The sequence below is a fragment of the Lissotriton vulgaris genome, chromosome 4_1 (assembly GCF_964263255.1).
Source record: "Lissotriton vulgaris chromosome 4_1, aLisVul1.2, whole genome shotgun sequence".
NCBI classification, from domain to species: domain Eukaryota; kingdom Metazoa; phylum Chordata; class Amphibia; order Caudata; family Salamandridae; genus Lissotriton; species Lissotriton vulgaris.
Window position 1 is genome coordinate 2,126,104,891 of NC_141691.1, and position 17,917 is coordinate 2,126,122,807.

At 40.2% G+C, this 17,917-nt stretch overlaps 1 protein-coding gene across 1 annotated transcript in view; it reads right to left on the reverse strand.

Moving 5' to 3' along the window:
* LOC147725201 (glutathione S-transferase kappa 1-like) overlaps positions 1–17,917 on the reverse strand; it is a 671,252-nt gene that overhangs the window by 361,550 nt on the left and 291,785 nt on the right. The window contains exon 4 of the mRNA XM_086967129.1: positions 9,583–9,683. Coding sequence (XP_086823255.1) covers positions 9,583–9,683 — 101 coding nt within the window. The remainder of the gene's footprint in view (positions 1–9,582; positions 9,684–17,917) is intronic.

Sequence of the window (17,917 nt, forward strand, 5' to 3'; positions counted from 1 at the left end):
ATCGAGTTCTGAAACCTGTACGGGAAATTGAGTATTTGGCGGAGAAGGAGCCAAGCAGTACAGATATTTTGAAGACCAACATGTTGGATACATATTATCCAAATAGAAGCAGTTACCTGGAGAATGTTTGTCTGTATGAGGTTCTACAAAATCACATTTCCAAGAGGAACATCAAAGAAGATATTGATAAAGGAGTGTATGCTGTAATTGGAAGTGAGGGATGTCTGGTCAAGCAAAGAAAATGTCAATTGGTAAATCATCGAAAATTGAATTGCGAATCTCCAGAAAGAAAAGAGTTTTTCTATTTAGCTCTTTTGCAACTTTTCAAGCCTTGGCGTGCAGAAGAGGAACTGCTTGGAGATTTCCTCTGTTATGAAGACTCTTTCAATGCAGCCAAGGAGTCCATAGAATGTCCTATTTTTCCAAAATATCTAGAAATGTTGAATGCAGAAATCGAGCAGGAAGCAACAATTGCAGCTGAGATTGCTAGAGACAGTTCTCAGGACAGTCAGAGTTCTGTTTCATTGAGTCAGGATCCACTAGGAGTACCAGTTATCGAAAATGAAGCTACCACTGCCATGATTGAAGTGGAAAGAGCCATGGCACATGGTCAGGAGGATGCGGTTAACTTAGAAGATTTGGAAAGACAACTCAACGTTGAGCAGAGGAAAATATATGACGAAGTTACCAAACAAATTGAGCATGGATTAAATCATGAGAAGAAAGAGTGCTCATGTACGTCGTTGAAGCCTGTCAGACTGTACGTGAGTGGAGAAGCAGGAACTGGAAAAAGTTTCCTCATTAAAACAATTTCATGTTATCTGCAGAAAAGGACTGAGTCATCGCTGTCTTGTGTTGTTACCGCTCCAACTGGACTGGCAGCACATAATATTAAAGGTATTACTTTGCATCGGCTACAGATGCTGCCAGTGGAGCATGATAACAAATTACAATACCACAAGTTATCTGGAGATGCTTGTTGTGAAGTATCTAGAGTCCTGAAGAAGATGAAACTTCTTATCATTGACGAAGTAAGCATGGTTTCCAATGTCATGCTTGCCTTTGTGCATTTGAGAATGCAGGAAGTTCTTAAAACAGAGTATGATGTGTTATTTGGTGGCAAACACATCATTGTTTTCGGTGATCTTCTGCAGCTGACACCAGTGAAAGGACAACCAGTGTTTAAACTGCTTACGGATGAAGATACCAGGAAGTGCCTAGGGAGCATTGGCAACGTTAACATATGGTTAAACTTCAATTATGCTGAGCTGCGTGAAAATATGCGTCAGGCGAAGGATAAAGATTACAAGAATATTCTACAAGATGTTAGAATTGGGAAAGTGACCGAGCGTGGGAAAGAAGCTTTACATGCACGATTACTGTCAAATTTGTATCCAGAAGAAGACGTTCTGCCAGAGGATATTTTTCTGAAAATTACTGAGAAGAAATCTGGAATATGTTTGATGCCAACTCTTGCAGAATGTTCCATCTTCAACAACAAAATGTTGAATTTAGAAAACCAAGAGATTGTGAAACTGGAAGCTATTGACAGAATAGAGCATATGGGAGCAACAATTATTTCGTCTGAGAATTTGAAATCTAAATTGGATTCATTAGAGAAGACTATATCTAAAACTGCTGGTTTTGAAAAGACTCCAAGAATGGTTAATGTTGTTGATTTTGAGAAATACAGAAATAGAGATGGAAGTGAATTTTTAAAAATTAAATTTGATGGTATTGAGGAAGTACAGCTAATTGGTCGTTGTTCAGCTAGGTTTTTGCTTGTAAAAGACTTATATGTTCGTCATAAGCAGTTTCCTGTTTGCTTGGCATATGCGGTGACAATCCATAAATCGCAAGGTTTAAGTGTAGACACTGCTTTAGTGAATATTGGCAGTTCTGTGTCCAAAGAGGGTATGGCTTATGTAGCATTGTCACAAGTCAGAACGTTATCGGGATTGTACTTGATTGACTGTGATGTCACAAACATTTGTGCGGATCTAGATTGTGTTAAGGAATACAATAGGTTAAGAAGAGAGTATGCGCCACATTCGCCTCAATATCCTTTGTTTGAGAAACGTGTGGTAGGCCGGAAACGAAGAAATATCAGTAATAGTAGGGAGGTTGTAGCAAAAAGACCAAAAGTCGATGAACCGAAAATTGTAAGCAGAAAGAAAATGAATTCTGTTGAAGATGTTGTTGGTTTTCAATTTGAAAATAGTTCTGGTGTCAACTGCTATGCTAATGTAGTGGTTAATGTTGTCTTTTCACTAGACACTTTAAAAGAACAGATTGTGATCAATTCGGAACAAAGTTTATGCTGTTTGTTGAATTCTGTGTTAGAGAAATGTAGCACTGATAGAACAAGAGTAGAAAGTGTGTCTGAAATTCGTAATCTGTTAGACAAATGTTCAGGTCAAACGCAATCCTCTCAAAATATTCAGCAGGATTGTCAGGAGTTTTTAATGTATATGCTTGATGTATTGCAAGATGAAGGTGTAGATGTCGATTATCTGTTTGGCCTTTCTTATCAATGGCAGAATGATTGCGAGAACTGTAGGCTATCAAGTACTACTAGTGTAGACTCAGAAAGATTTATATATTTAACTTTGCCTGACAGTAAATCAGTATCCTTCAATAAGCTAGTAAAAGCAGCTGATCAAAACATGGAGTGTAGCCAATGTAAGTCTGCAATGCTGTCCATGTTAATTATACAAAGTTATGGCAAGTATGTCATTTTAATGTTCCAATGATGTAGGTCTGATGGAACTAAATTGACAACTTTAATTAAAAAATTTGTGGCTTCGCAGTTGTCAATATCAGGAAGGACTTTTGTAACTACAGCAATTATATATCATGACGGTCCTTCAACAACTTCAGGACATTACACAGCTTATTTAAAATCTGGAAACGGCTGGTCATTCTGCAATGATTCTGTTTTAACTTTCAAAAACAGATTGCCTTTTCACCTTCAAAATTCTTACCTGGTGTTCTTACAACCAAAATTTTAGGGAAGGAATCTCGGGATTTGTTCAGAGGAATTTCAAGAGGTTCTAATAGCTCCTACTCTATATGCCTTGTGGATAAGTGTAGTACAGAGCGAAAACTCTTTGTGTTTATAAGCTAATTCAAGCAGCAGATCAAAAGAAGGAGTAGAGGTGATGTAAGTCTGTAATGCTGTCTACATTATTTATAGAAACTTATCGGTGAAATGTCATTTTACAATTCCAACTATATAAACCGGATGTAAATAAGTTGTCAAGTCTAATTAAATATGTTTTGGCTGCACAGTCGTCGATTTCAGGAAGAAAATTTGTACCTGCAGCTATTATATGACATGATGGTCCTTTAACAACTTCAAGATATTACACAGCTTATTCGAAATTTAAAAAAGGCTGGTCTTTCGGCAATGATTAGAATTTGACTATGAAGCAATGTTGCCTTTTGACTTGTTTTCAGAAGTGAGAATTTAGGGTAGGTAACTGGATTATAATGATTCTAGGTGTTGTTGTAATTTAGTGTGCTGTTTTAAATTGCTTTGTATGTCTCATTTTTCTTAAAACGATGGAGCTTATCTTTCAGAAAGTGGCGGGCAGAAAATAATAACAGCACAACAGAGTATAAGCTGTTCATAGGACATCTTTTGACGTCATGGAAAGTAAATTACTTTTGAGGATTTCTGATTTCTGATTGATAATATTATATGGGTTTTTTAAACACAATCATTTTGATTGTGTTTTTTTTCCCCGCGGTTATATGATGAATACCTTCAACTCACTGTTTTCAGTGAAATTTGATATATTCTGAGAACAGCAAAAATAAACCATTTAATATGTATAATTAATTCTGTACTTTGAATTGTGAGTTTTAATATGTACTCATCTTGTCTCATGCTCACTCATCTTTTACTACTTTCTATCAATTTTAAAATTTTTGTTCTCTCATCACAGATTGAAAGTATAAAAATAACACGTGACTAAGTTAACGATAATTATAAGGTAAGTGTTTAGTACTCATTCTGTTACATCTCTTTTACATTTAACTTTTAATAGTTCCACTGCTTCATTTCTTTAACCCTCAGTTTCCTGCCTTTGCTAGTTCCCTCATTCCTTTTTCTATTACATTTTTTACTCTACTCTTTCCACTCCTGTTCTCAGTTCCTTTTTAAACAGTATCTCTGTGTTACTCCCTCTAACTGTCTTTCTTTTAACATTACTCTCAGTTTACTTACTCTTCTTTTTAAAAAAAAATAATAATTTGGGTTCGCTTCCGGTTCGCGTACCGGCGCGCGAACCGGGAAGCGAACCAAAAGAAATAGAGGTTGTCAGAGTGCTAAACATTCTAGCAAATTCTTATAAAGGGGAGGTAGTTCTGAAAAGAACTTTTTTTTTATTATTTTTGTTGTTTTATATTTTTTTTGTATTTTTCTGAACATTTTTATTTTTTGTATTTTTTGAACGGTTTTATATTTCTTTTGTTTTTTTTTGATGGGGGAGAAACAAAAATGATTCATTATGAAGGGCTCAACAGGAGCAACAAAAAAAAAAGATAATTTATTTTCAGGGGCGTTTTGCACATTTGTGATTGTCAATTGCTTTATTAATTAAATTTATGCTGCTCTCTCTGAAGCAAATCAGTTGGCCACAAAAAATGCAGATGTGCTTCACGTTGCCAAATTTCATTTGTATATTTGTCCCTTGCTCCTCTTCCTCTTCTTCCTCTTCTTACTCCTCTTGTTGTAGGATGACCTGAGGAGGTGGTCCTCTCCTCCTAGGAGGTTGTGGTGGTGGGGGTCCACCAGCTGCAGCAATCAATGAAGCCATTTCTATGGTATTCAAAAAAGGTCTTTCTCTCATAAAAATGAAAGTCAGAGTGAGGAAAAAAAGGTGGGGCTTTCATCATTTGGGAAAAAAAAAAATGTTCTAAACCAATGAAAAGTGTTATTTTTAGGTCATATGACCAAGCCTTCCATCATTAGGAAACCAAAAGTAAAATGAACCAATGAAAAGTTTTATAAACAATTCACATGACCTGTTATGCTTACGTTACGCGCTCCGCGCCGCGCCCCAGATCGCTTCCGGGGCGCTGCGCTTCGCGCCTCGGTTCGTGTTCCGGAGCGCTTCCGGGTGCACTAACGCGGCGCGTCATAAGACGCATTACGCGGTAACGCGATACGTCGCGCTTACGCGACGCGTCACGATGTTGCTTTCTAACGCGGTAATTACGCTAACGGAACGTTTACCGGTTCGCGGACCGGGTCGCGGAACAAAATGAAGCTAACAGGTAGCTGCCCGGTTCGCGGACCGGCAGCGAAACAAAAAAAAATAATTAAAAAAATATATAAATAAAAAATTTATATTACAAAAATATAAAATATATTTTTTAATTAGAATAAGAATAAATTTTACAGCTTTTGATATTTGCTATTAAAAAACCATTGAAATTCACTGAAAAAAACATAGGTTATAGACCATATATAGTTAGGAATTAGCATTTACAAAACCTTAAAAATTCACTGAAAAAACCATAGGTTATAGACCATATATAGTTAGGGATTAGCATTTACAAAACCTTATTTTACTTGCACAAAACCATTGAAATTCGCATATATAGTTAGTTGCACTAACTATATATCGCGCACCCGCAATCCACTGCATTACATCATTCATGACATGGTCAGTGACATCACTGATGACATCACTGATGACATCTCAAATGACATCACTGATGACATCACTGATGACATCTCAAATGACATCACTGATGACATCTCATTTGACATTATTGATCACATCACTGATGATATCATTCATGTGATAATACGTTGAACCTCTTCAGACTCTAATATAACCTTACATACACTCAGTGTAAACAGACACTCACAGACTGTCACTCATCCATGGAGTTACTCACACACCTAGTCAGTCATGCAAAGAATCAATCACACCTCCATTTCCTCAACTATACAGTTATACACACCTTACTTATTCAAACATATTCTAACACATATTTACTCTCTTATACACTCACTGATACAAGTTCACAATGATCCATACAGCCACTCACACATTCACTGGCTCTTATGCACAGGTATTTATATATGTCAACTCTCACATGTACTGTGTTTTACATATGTACTTACTTGGACATGTAGCACTGAGATATCCATTCACTCACCAATACACTCATGCACACAGTCAACCGCCCATACAGCTGTTTCCACATGCACTTTTGAACCCATACATCTAGTGAATCAACTGCTCACACATCTATGCACAGAGTCATACACCTCCCAGCCACCCACACACACACACTCAGTCTCCCATACAAATACTTGGGCAACCAATCGATAACCCACATAGTTACTCATATAGCTACTGATCAACACATGCAGCAGTTTACAAAACAACAGACATAATGATGCACAAATTAAGACAGTTTAGTCACTAACCCATGCACTCCGTGAGACACATTTAATCACTCACTCATACAGTCAGTCATGCACCTACTAAATCCTTCATCCAGACACTTATACATCCACTCATTCTTCAATATGTAAGACATATTTTAACTTTACAGAAACATACAGTCACTGGATGTTGTCATCAGTGATGTCATCAGTGATGTCATTTGAGATGTCATCAGTGATGTCATTTGAGATGTCATCAGTGATGTCATCAGTGATGTCACTGACCATGTCATGAATGATGTAATATGTGACATCAACAGCAGTGGATTGCGGGTGCGCGATATATAGTTAGTGCAACTAACTATATATGCGAATTTCAATGGTTTTGTGTGAGTAAAATAAGGTTTTGTAAATGCTAATTCCTAACTATATATGGTCTATAACCTATGGGTTTTTTCAGTAAATATATATATATATGATAAAGGCTCAGGTGAGCCAAAATGTTATAATGGCCACAGCAATAAAATAATTTGAAGTACCGAATTTGTGGTCCGTGCTTGGTTCCTGGTCGTGGCTGGCAGTGGAGTTGCAGCGCTAAGGAAACGAAGGTCTTGGCATGTATATATATATATACACACACACACACACGCTCACACACATATACACACACACATTCATTATCTATTTAACTCCCATTTGTCATCACTTGTGAAAGTGGAAATGAAATTCTTAAATGGAGAGTGAGCATATTCATGAGCGTGTAAATTTAACTTGTTGCTCTGCTACATAGCTAGAGTGAAAGAGGAGCGAAAAGCAATGGTAATTGTAGAATATTTTTTGGCTTGGAATGGTACTGATATTTTTTTTAAGTATGTGACACTGAAGACATCAGATGGTATTATAGTAATGAGGCATTCTCATATGATTGTCATTGTACACTTGATGTTTCTCTAAATATAACTAATATAGATGAAATTCCTGAGATTGTAGGTTTTGTGTCATTTTGTATATTAAAATATGTTTACCATGCATTTTTTGCAGTAACTGCAGTTATTGTACCTTTCCCTTAGATTCCAGAGAATGGGCTCAATTCACAGAACTAACTTAAGACACAATCCTAAACGTACTACTTTTGGAATTCACAGAAGGCATTTAGTAGTAGTAAAGTTAGGATTTTGTCTTAAGTCTGTCTTGAGTCTGTCTTGTGTCTGTCTTGAGTCTGTCCTACTACTTTCGGTATTCACAGAAGGCATTTAGTATTAGTAACGTTAGGATTTTGTCTTAAGTTTGACTTAAGTTTGACTTATGACAGACTTAGGACAGTCTTAGGACAGTCTTAGGACAGTCTTAGGACAGACTTAAGACAGACTTAGGACAGTCTTAGGACAGATTTAAGACAGGCTTAAGACAGGCTTAAGACAGACTTGGGACAGACTTAGGACAGACTTAGGACAGTCTTAGGACAGTCTTAGGACAGTCTTAGGACAGACTTAGGACAGACTTAGGACAGACTTAAGACAGACTTTAGACAGACTTAGGATAGACTTAAGACAAAATCCTAAATTTACTACTACTAAATACCTTCTGAGAATACCAAAAGTAGTAAGTTTTAGATTTTGTCTTAAGTTAGTTCTGTGAATCGGGCCTAATGATTTTACTTTGCATACTCTATTGTGGCTTTAAACAAGGTCAAGGTGCACCACTTCAGAGTTTGCATGAACTGATAACTTAGATGAGGTTAACAGCAATAATCACATTAGTTGTTATTTTTGTTCTTTAAGAGTTCTTTAATTGAGTTCAGTTGTAAGTAACAAATCACACACAGGAGCTACAGCCGACGCGTTTCGTCCTCTTGGGACTTCTTCAGGGCTGTTTACAAAAAAATGACAATATACAAAGACATACAGTTAAAATTTACATTAAAAACAAAGGCAATTATGCTTCTATAGACAAAGCCAGGCTTAAAAAAACAGTACACTACAGGATTAAGGACTAGTTCCAGGATTATATACAAATTGCCATGAAGAAGTCCCAAGAGGATGAAACGCGTCGGCTGTAGCTCCTGTGTGTGATTTGTTACTTACAACTGAACTCAATTAAAGAACTCTTAAAGAACAAAAATAACAACTAATGTGATTATTGCTGTTAACCTCATCTAAGTTATCAGTTCATGCAAACTCTGAAGTGGTGCACCTTGACCTTGTTTAAAGTAATTCTCAGTTCATGTTTTGAACCAACATTGTAACGGTGGGTGTTATTGAAGTGTGCACACATATTGTCCCATGTATTATAGTGTGGGTCCAAACTAATTTTGGGAGAATATTTGACCAGGTGCTGTTCTGGTGGGAATCCTCTACCGTTGCTCTTTTTCCAAAACTCTATTGTGGCTTTTCAAGTTGATGTCCTTCAAAATCTAGATTCCAGCCATTCTTACATATAAAATAAATGTAAATAATTATAATGTACGTTGTGTCCTTATTTACTTTTTGTGTGAACATTTGTTGTACTGACACAAATCATCCTAGACTCCCCTCCAGTTCTAGCTATTTCAGTTAATTTCATAAGCTTCCCTGGGTATATTCTGCATCGGAGCACTACCCCGGCTGCCTGTTTGCTCTTGTGGAGAGTGTGCTGCAGCAGATTATAGCAGTTCGGCCTTCCTTCCGCCTCATTTTTTGGAGGCTTAAAAAAAGACCTTTTACAGCTGACAGCTGCCCTGTTTGTAAGTGCGGACAGGGTCCCAGACCAGCAAATGAGTTCTGGGACAGTGGTCTCCTGCTTCTGGCTTTTTTGTGCTGCAAACAGGCTCTAGCCAAGAAGGACTTGGGCAGATTTCACTTGCAATGGCATCCTGTCTCTACTGTGGAGAGGGTGGTGTGCCAGCTATCTTGGGATCTCCTTACCTTCATATTTCTGTGGGTGAAGTTAGCCTGTGACAGTTGACAGCTGCAATCCCCCTGAAGGAGTCTTTGGGTCCAGCCCTCCCAGTCTGAGATGAGAGAGAACTCTGGTGAAACCAGAAATGACCCCAAACTGTGTCATCCTAAGGTAAAGCACTTCACAGAAACAATTTTAATTAAAAGCAAACTGCGATAGAGTACACTGCATGCAGAGAGGGGAGTGACTACAAGTGACTTAATTCATAGGTGAAGGTACTGAGGAAACACACTGACCCTTGACCACATCCTCATCCAAAGCTCTCGAGACACCGGCTCTACGAAATGCGGCTGCTCCATATCCACAGCTGTGACAAACCGCATCGTCGGGAGACTGCCTGGAAGAAAGAAAGCACATCATGTGACAACATATTGGACAAAATGAGGCAGCTGAAAGGGCCAAAAGACAATATAATCCATCCACCTCCATGTTGTCTCCATGACTTTTTGGTATATCAGTGCATTTAGCCTCTGTGTATTGGAATCCCAGGACAAGACTGCTTAATAGTCTAAGGATCCTGGAGAGAGTAATGTGATTATTAAGTACCTAGTCACCACTCAAGGTACTTATTCTGGTTGGTTCTCTCATTCACCATATTTTTTACTCTCTTGCCATTTCCTTCCCTCCAAGGAAAGAGGGCAGGAGGCTAAAAAATAGGTTCTCCAGAAGACACGCAAAGCCTTGTCTTGTAGAGAAATGACCTTTCCAGCTGTTCTCATGAGCTGTGGCTGGAGCATCTGGAACAGCAGCAGACTAAATGAAAATGCCCTATTTCTCCTTTCACATTTGAATTAGGAGCAAACAGCAGCCCTGCATTTCTTACAAGGTCCTCCAGGGGTATGAATAGGAGTTTCAACCAACAGAATTGTAAATTGTATTTTATTTTCAGAAAAGGCGATATTTGCCAATGGCTAGTTCAGATAAATCTGCAATGGGAAAGCTGCTGTACTAGCTAACCCCGGTACGGTCTGCTCTGGATTAAACTTCACCTGTTCCATTAAAACACCAACTTGGGTATCATTCAGACTTTTTGTAATTGGTACATTTATAGCTGCCCTTCATTGCACAGTCCACTTTACGGCTTTAGTATGCTAGGGCACAATGCTCGCCATTCACATGGACAGCTTTGTAGTGGGCCGTAAACTTATTCTTTTTTTACTTTTTATATGTTAAATGTAATTCTCTATAAAGTGTTTATCTACTGTGTATTGTTTGCGATGAATGGCGGACTGATCTGATAGATTTGACTAAGAGCTTTTTGCTTCTAGGCACCATATTCTGCTTATAGAGTGACAGCAGTGGTCCATATCCATCCTAGACCTTGACGGTACCACAGACAACACTGGTAGTGGGTCTGGCTTGCATCGTCTTACCTCTTCAAATACACACACACACACACATATATTTTGAGTAAATTAAAGAAAGTTAAATGGGAGGATGACTGTTATTTAATAGTGATGGACATTAGTTTGTTATATACCAGTATTGACCATCATAGTGATGGTATAAATGCAGTTCGCTATTATTTGGAGAAAAGGAGTATACACAAGTAAGAACACAACAAAATGCCTATAAAAATGATAGATATTTACCTAACCCACATACACGTGTTACCATCCTTGTGGGGACTATGTGTGAATACCTGCCTTGTGGATACTAACCTTGCCCAATGTTTTTAAAACACACTAATTTCACAAAAATGTTAAGAAAAAAATCATGATACAGGATCCTGCTTCAAATTTGAAAATATATTGTTAATTAATCATGCGCACAGCACCATCCATGTGGGAACTTGAACACGTGCTACCATCCTTGTGGGGACCTTGTCCGTAACACTATTTGTGATTGAATACAGTTGAAGGCACATGGCTAAATGTTTATTTTATCAACAATATACACAAACAACATTATAATCTATTCATATATGAATTGCTGCATATAATAGGTGAGTACATTAAAGGCAGATTATGTTAATGTGCCAGAAAATATCGTATCATACTTAAAGAAAGACACTTAAAGCTACATTCAACCTATTTATTAGTGCTTAAAATCATCTTAGGAGATGAAGGAACTAACACGTAAAGAAATTAACATATGGAACCAAGGAATATGGTCAAGTGGAACCCGGTGCTTGATTAGCTGCTTACATTTGTGTCAAAATAGATGTTCAAGTCCCCACAGAGATAGTGGGTGAAGATCATTGTGTTTAAGTCTCTATAGAAATAGTGTGTACATTCAAAGCTTAAACTTCATTACAAAGAGTGTGAAGCTAATGAGGATCAAGTCCACACAGAGGTTGTGTGTAAAAATAGGAATGTTCAAGTCCCCACAAAGATGGTATGTTATTATAGCAATGTTGAAGTCCCCAGAAAGATAGTGTGTTATCATGGAGATGTTTAGCTCCCCACAGAGATGGTGTGTAATTACAGTGTTGTTCAAGTCCCCACAAACATTGTGTGTCTTTATAGAGATGTTTACGTTCCCACAGAGATAGTGCATGAAAGTGATTGTACTTAAGTCCTCATTAAGCATGGGCGAATTTTGCGAATCTGGCGTTCGCGAATTTGCGCATTTGCGAACTCGCAATCCGCAAAATCCGCGAATTGTCGCAAATTTGCGGATTTTTTTTTGTGTGTTCGCAAGGGTTTCTGCCAGTTCGCGAGGGTTTTGTACCAGTTCGCAATTGCGAACTTACTTGCCGGCTCGCAACGGTCGCGACTATGTTGTTTCTACGTCTGGTTCATCATCACAGGTTCCCAGCACCCTCTGTTTTACCACTGCCACCCTCTGTTTCACCCATGCCACCCTCTGGTACATCAATGCCACCCTCTAGTTCATCATCACTGTAGATTATGGGGGGAAAAACAAGCACACTTGCCCTGCTTCAACTGACATGAATTAATTTGGGGTTGATTTATTAATGTGTCACTGTTTTAAAATTCCAGTCGGGCACCTGCTTCCTTATCTGTAATTTGCTTTCTGTTGCAGTGCAATTTTTTTCTCCAGGACCTTTGTGGCCTACTTGTAGCTATTCTATGAGCCTGCTGTGAGGGTCAGAGCAGGGTCATACAATTGTTGCAACTAGCAACTGAACTCTGGAGGGGCCCCAGTCAGGAAGCACTACAGGGAATGGTTACTAATGATGAGTTTGAACTTTTGCACCTGCTGAGTGCTTTCACTTTTGCAAAACTCGTTTTTCTGCAATTTCGCGGGATTCGCGGGGCGCGAAAGTGCGCGAGATCGAATTCGGAAGCCGCGAATTCGTGCGAATATGCGATTTGTTTTTTTGCGGAGTGTTAGTTTGCAAGGTTTTGTGCGTTTTAGCGAGCTGCTTGTAGCGCAACGGCGCGAAGTTACCCTCACGGTCGTTCACTGGCGCGGCCATCTTGTTTGCATGACGTATTTCCGTTTCCGGGCGCGATGTGTAATCTCGCAAAGTGTGCTGCTCACTAGTACAATTTCGCGTGTTTGCAGGGAAAAACTTGCGCGAACTTACCCAAGCGGTCGTGAACGGGCGCGGCCATCTTGTTTCTCATTCATTGCTATGGTTCTGAGCATGCTTTTTCTATCCTCTCTGAATCTCTGCCATCCTTTGCTTGTTTGAAGTTTTTTTTATCTATTTTACTTATTATCTATCCCTCTATTTTTCTAGCTCTATATTTTTGTGTTTTCTGCTACTTTTGGTTAATTTTAAACTACTTTTTTTAACTCTTTTCTTTTCTTCTCTTCCATATTCTATTTTCTTTATTATTTAGCTTCCTTTCTGCCCAGACCATGGTAAAGGGAGCCGGGAAGCATCCCGAGAAGGGGAAGGGTCCCGCACCCCGTGCCCGGCTCCCGTGCGGGCGTTTGAGGGGGGAGGAGGTCGCACTTCGGGAGATCTTCAGCCCGGAGAAGGTGGCCGCACTAGTTTATTATGTTCAGCGCCGCCTCCCCAGGACCATCATGGCAGGCAGCAAGATCGCAAGCGGATACGGGATGAAGGAGCGCCGGAAGCGGTGTGAGAAGGTGTGCCGGGCCATGTACCAACACTCTCGGGTCCGGCGCACCTACAACCAGGCCACCCACCGTCGGATGGATCTCCTGGACCGGGAACGCGATCTGCTCGACCTGCTAGGCCTTGAGATCCCCGGGCTTGGTGAGTAGTAGTAGCTATTTCTTTACTATGTTTTCTCCTGCTCTGTGTGTTATTATCTTGCAAATTTTTGTTTTTTACCAAGAGCAATAATGGCTGCTGATTACATTGTAGGTAAATTATATTTCAAAATCTTCTGTGCATTTCAGGTGCACTTCTCTCCTTCTCAGTAGCGCTGCTACTATGCTTATTAGTTTTCGATATTGAGTTCATTTCATTGGCCTGTGAAATTATGCATGAGTGTAGTTTAAAAAACTGCGTAATGCTAGACACTAAGGGTCAGATTTTTAATTACCGGCGCATCCCTGCAAAGTAGCAGGGATGCGCCAGTAATTGTGCGCCACGCCACCACCACCCATGGTGCGCCGTATTTACAATGCGGCGCACCATGGGCCCAAAACGTCACCAAAGCGTTACGCATCTGTGCCGTAAAGGCGGCGCATTGCTGGAGTTGCATCGCAACGATGGCGCAGCTCCAGCAATGCTCTGGGGTGCCCTATCTCCCCAATGCTGCGTCAAGCCGTACGTCTGCTTCAAGCAGGCGCAGGGTTTTAGTCACGCATCATTGTCCTCAAAGTGACTGATTGAAATCTTGTAGAGTTCCCTCAGCTACTTTTAGGATGCGTTTCTGCGCAGGAACACCCTCCCTTGCGCCCCAACGCCCCCTGATGGCGCAGGGCTTTACAACGTGATGCATCTCCCATATGCGTCACGTTGTTAATATACGCCGCACCATGGCGCCAATTTTGTTCTGCCGCTGTGTCACAAAAGTCACGCAACAATGGAGCAAAAGAGCTGCAAGGGGCTTCTAAATCAGCCCCTACAGACTCAAGTCCAGTCCTTCCTTTGTACACATGGCGATAAGAAGAAATAGTGGTGGTGGATTGATAGTTTGAGTATTTTAATGACTGGTTAATGTAGTAGGAAACTTTAGTGTTGTCGCTGATCTGCAATCACGATGGACTTTGTCTGTCACTTCGCGTGCTGCGGACTGCTGCCTGCCAGTCCTAAGCAAACCTTTTTAGTACTTTGTTTAGTGAGTTACCTAAGAAATTTCCAAGTCGACGGTCCACAAATCAAGCAATACTAATAACGTAGTAGACCACATGTGATCGGTCAATATATCCCGTGGAATAGTTGTCTATTTGCTATTTCGCCAAAATATTTTGTTATTGTTCTTTTGAAATGTTTGATTTGGTTGACAAATATCATCCATGTTTTCTGGTCTTTCTTTCTTTCATGTTGTACATCAGCTCCCCCCAGGGGCAAGAGGACACAGGAGGAGGAGGGTGCTGTTCAACAGGATGCAGGTCAGGATCGGGCAGGCGAGGGCTCCTTTGCTGGTCCCGGTAAGTTTTAATTTTAATATAGAGTACCTATTTTTTCCTAGCGTTCCTCATTCGATTTTTTATAAATCGTCTTTGATCTTCTTGTAGACTGGATCTAAATTCTTATCCTGCCTCAACTATGACTCCCTGTGGTATTATTAGCTTATTCTTATTAGTCTGTCTGTGTAGCTAACGAAGATTGCACATTTGGCAATTCCATTGGACTCCCATTCTAGTCAGCAATAGCTCTATGCACTGAGTGCAATTCTCTGGGATTGTCCATACTGTCTTTTCAAGTCTTCTAAATGTTTATGCTTTGACAATTGCCAACAATAAAAAGGTGAATGACCACCAAGAAAGAATAAGATACTACTTTACTTTTGGTTTGGATAGGAGGACAATCCATTCTACTACTGTTGCAGGGACAAATCTGCACAAACAGAACTATGGACACTAAATAATGCATTGCTTAGCTTATAAATTATAATAGGCGCTGTTAGACTTTCCACATACCTCAGTGATAACAGATTTTGTAGTTGAACCCCCAATCTCCTTACTGACTAGATAGTGTGGCAGAGTCATTTAGCTCCCAAAGTTACCGATGATTGATCCCCAATGATGATTAGATTATCCAACACAGGACAAGAGTACGGAGTCAGAGTCAAGAAGTGTCAGAGGCACGTACTCATGCTTGCAAAAATTCCAAAACCTTTAGCTCAGCCACTCTATTCTGGAGGACCAAAAACCACAGAGTCTATTTAAGTTTAAAAGCTTTATTAAAAGTAAACACATTTATTAAAATCAAGTTTGCCATAAAACTAAACGTTTAACTGAAAATGGAAAAGTGCTTAGTGCTGACGATTAATTGGACACATTTCTTGTGGTTAAGCCGAGCTCTCACCTGGTTTGAACTTGATCTTGCTCGTGTTCTTAGAAGTCAATCTTCTGTCTGTTAGGAGAGAAAGTGGTGCGTGTTAAAAATAAAAAGCAAGCATTCATCAGTTGTGCCAAAAAGTGCAGCAAGACAATAGCCTTCCCTGGAAAAAGGGAAATTTTTACTTTAGAGTAGACAGACACAAATTATTACATTGTTTGCTGTTTTTTTAACATTTCTTTATTCCTAGACCAAATATTATATAGTAGTGAGTGGTGTATTCTAACATTCTTGAATGTACTTTGTAGGTGAAACATCTGGTGGTGAGGCCAGCGCGGGGGTGGTGGTGGTGGATGAGGGGAACACTTCTGGGGAGGATGCGGTGCAAGTGCCGGATGACACCAATGTGCCTGTGAGGGTTCACACGGTGGTGGCGGGCAGAGGTAAGCTATATATTCCTTACTTATTGAGATTGAAGACTGCAGAGTGTGCTATCTGGGGCTCTGGGATGGGGAGGCTGAGGGGGCGCACCAGCAAGTGCAAGGAGCCTGCGCCCACTATCGGCACGGGTGTATTATAAATCAACCAGGTAGTAGCCTCCTCTAAATGTACTTCGACTTAGCTGTGAAGTTTTTGGCGAGAAGAATCCCAATCAGATCTGAGATGAACCTGATGGATGGGATGAACAAAAAGTGAAAGAAGGGTGTAAGTAAGTGTGGAAGGATGGGAAATGTAATGATGACTGGCAAAGAAGAATGATATGTGTTTGCATGGTCCCCAAGGTGGCTGGGAAGGAAAGAATATGGTATGGTGCATGGCTGGGTGAATGATGAAGCAAGGATGGGTGGGAGGAGAACAGCCTGGGTGGGTGAAACAGAAACTGTATGTGTGCATATACTTTGAATGGATGGATGCCTGGATCATGGTACTATCTGAATCTTAGATAGCATATACTCTTAGATAGCATATGTGTATCTAGAGAGAGTAGACGGTCACTGGATGAACTAAGTGTTACTTTGAAGAGCACCCGCACGTCCGTTCCAGTGTATGAAAGGCAAGGAAAAGAAGTTGTAATTTTGTCCATGAATAGTAGCAGTAGTTTGTATTGCAACTGCAGGCACAGCACATATCCGGTTCTTACGGTGGACACTCCCTACTTCTCTTAATAACTTTAGTTTAGTAGTAGTACGTCATTCATGTGTGGGTGTATCACTGTTCACTCAATAATAAGCAAAGCACCTAAAGTCATCCCATATGTAATCAAATACATCCCATGTGAAGTGATGGATAATCAGATTATTTAGCTTCTTCATTTTCCTTTTCTAGTACTCATTTGCACTGTAGGGTGAAAGCTAAATTAATTAAGCAGTAGCCCTTTTAACAGAGTATTCCCAGTGCCACCCGTAATAGAAAAGTAAGAGCTTCACCACCTGCATGTACTGGACCGGTACAGTAACGCAAGTCTGTCTCACTCATCATGGTGTGCATCTGTTTTTCTCGGGTGCAAGTTCACTGCGCTGGCATTATGCCGGCTTGCATAAGATAACGTACCAATTTTCCTAAACAAGAGAGAAGAAGAAGAATAAGACTGGTGTACTGTCATAGTCGACTGTAATGGAAGTCCATAGTGCTCGTAGAATTTGTTCCTTAAACTCCCACTAATGTAAATGTACAGGAATTTATATAGCGCAAATCACCAAGCGGTTTCTAAGCGCTTGCTTAGGGAACCCGTCCTGGTATTCCCCTGTGAGATAACCCCGGCAGGGTATCCGCAAGGTGAAAGCCTGGCATCCCGCCACGAGGTGCCGTTGTGGAGATTAAGCAAGCTATTGCCCAGAGTCGCAGAGTGTGAACCCGTGAATCGAGTAGGCACCGGAGCGAGAATTGTCGAGTCCATGGACATTTTAGGACTCAGGACCCCGCCGAGCCGGGAATTGAACCCTGGTCCCAGGCTGACCTCTGCTTCCAGGTCTGCCTCCTCTAACCAGTGAGCCACACTTCTCCTAATGTTAGAGCAAGGATGAAGAAGTGGGAGGTTAGATAGATACTGTCCTCAATAGTTATGTACTGTGCTTTCAATTTGCTACTTGTACTGTGACACAACTTTCTGCTCAATCATTTTGTGTTAATCTTAAGGAGCATTGGTTACAGACTATGTCTTTCTTTCTTCATATAGTTGCTCCTTCCAATTCAAACAGACCATCAAGGAAGGAGCTGGCGCGAATGGCCCGGCA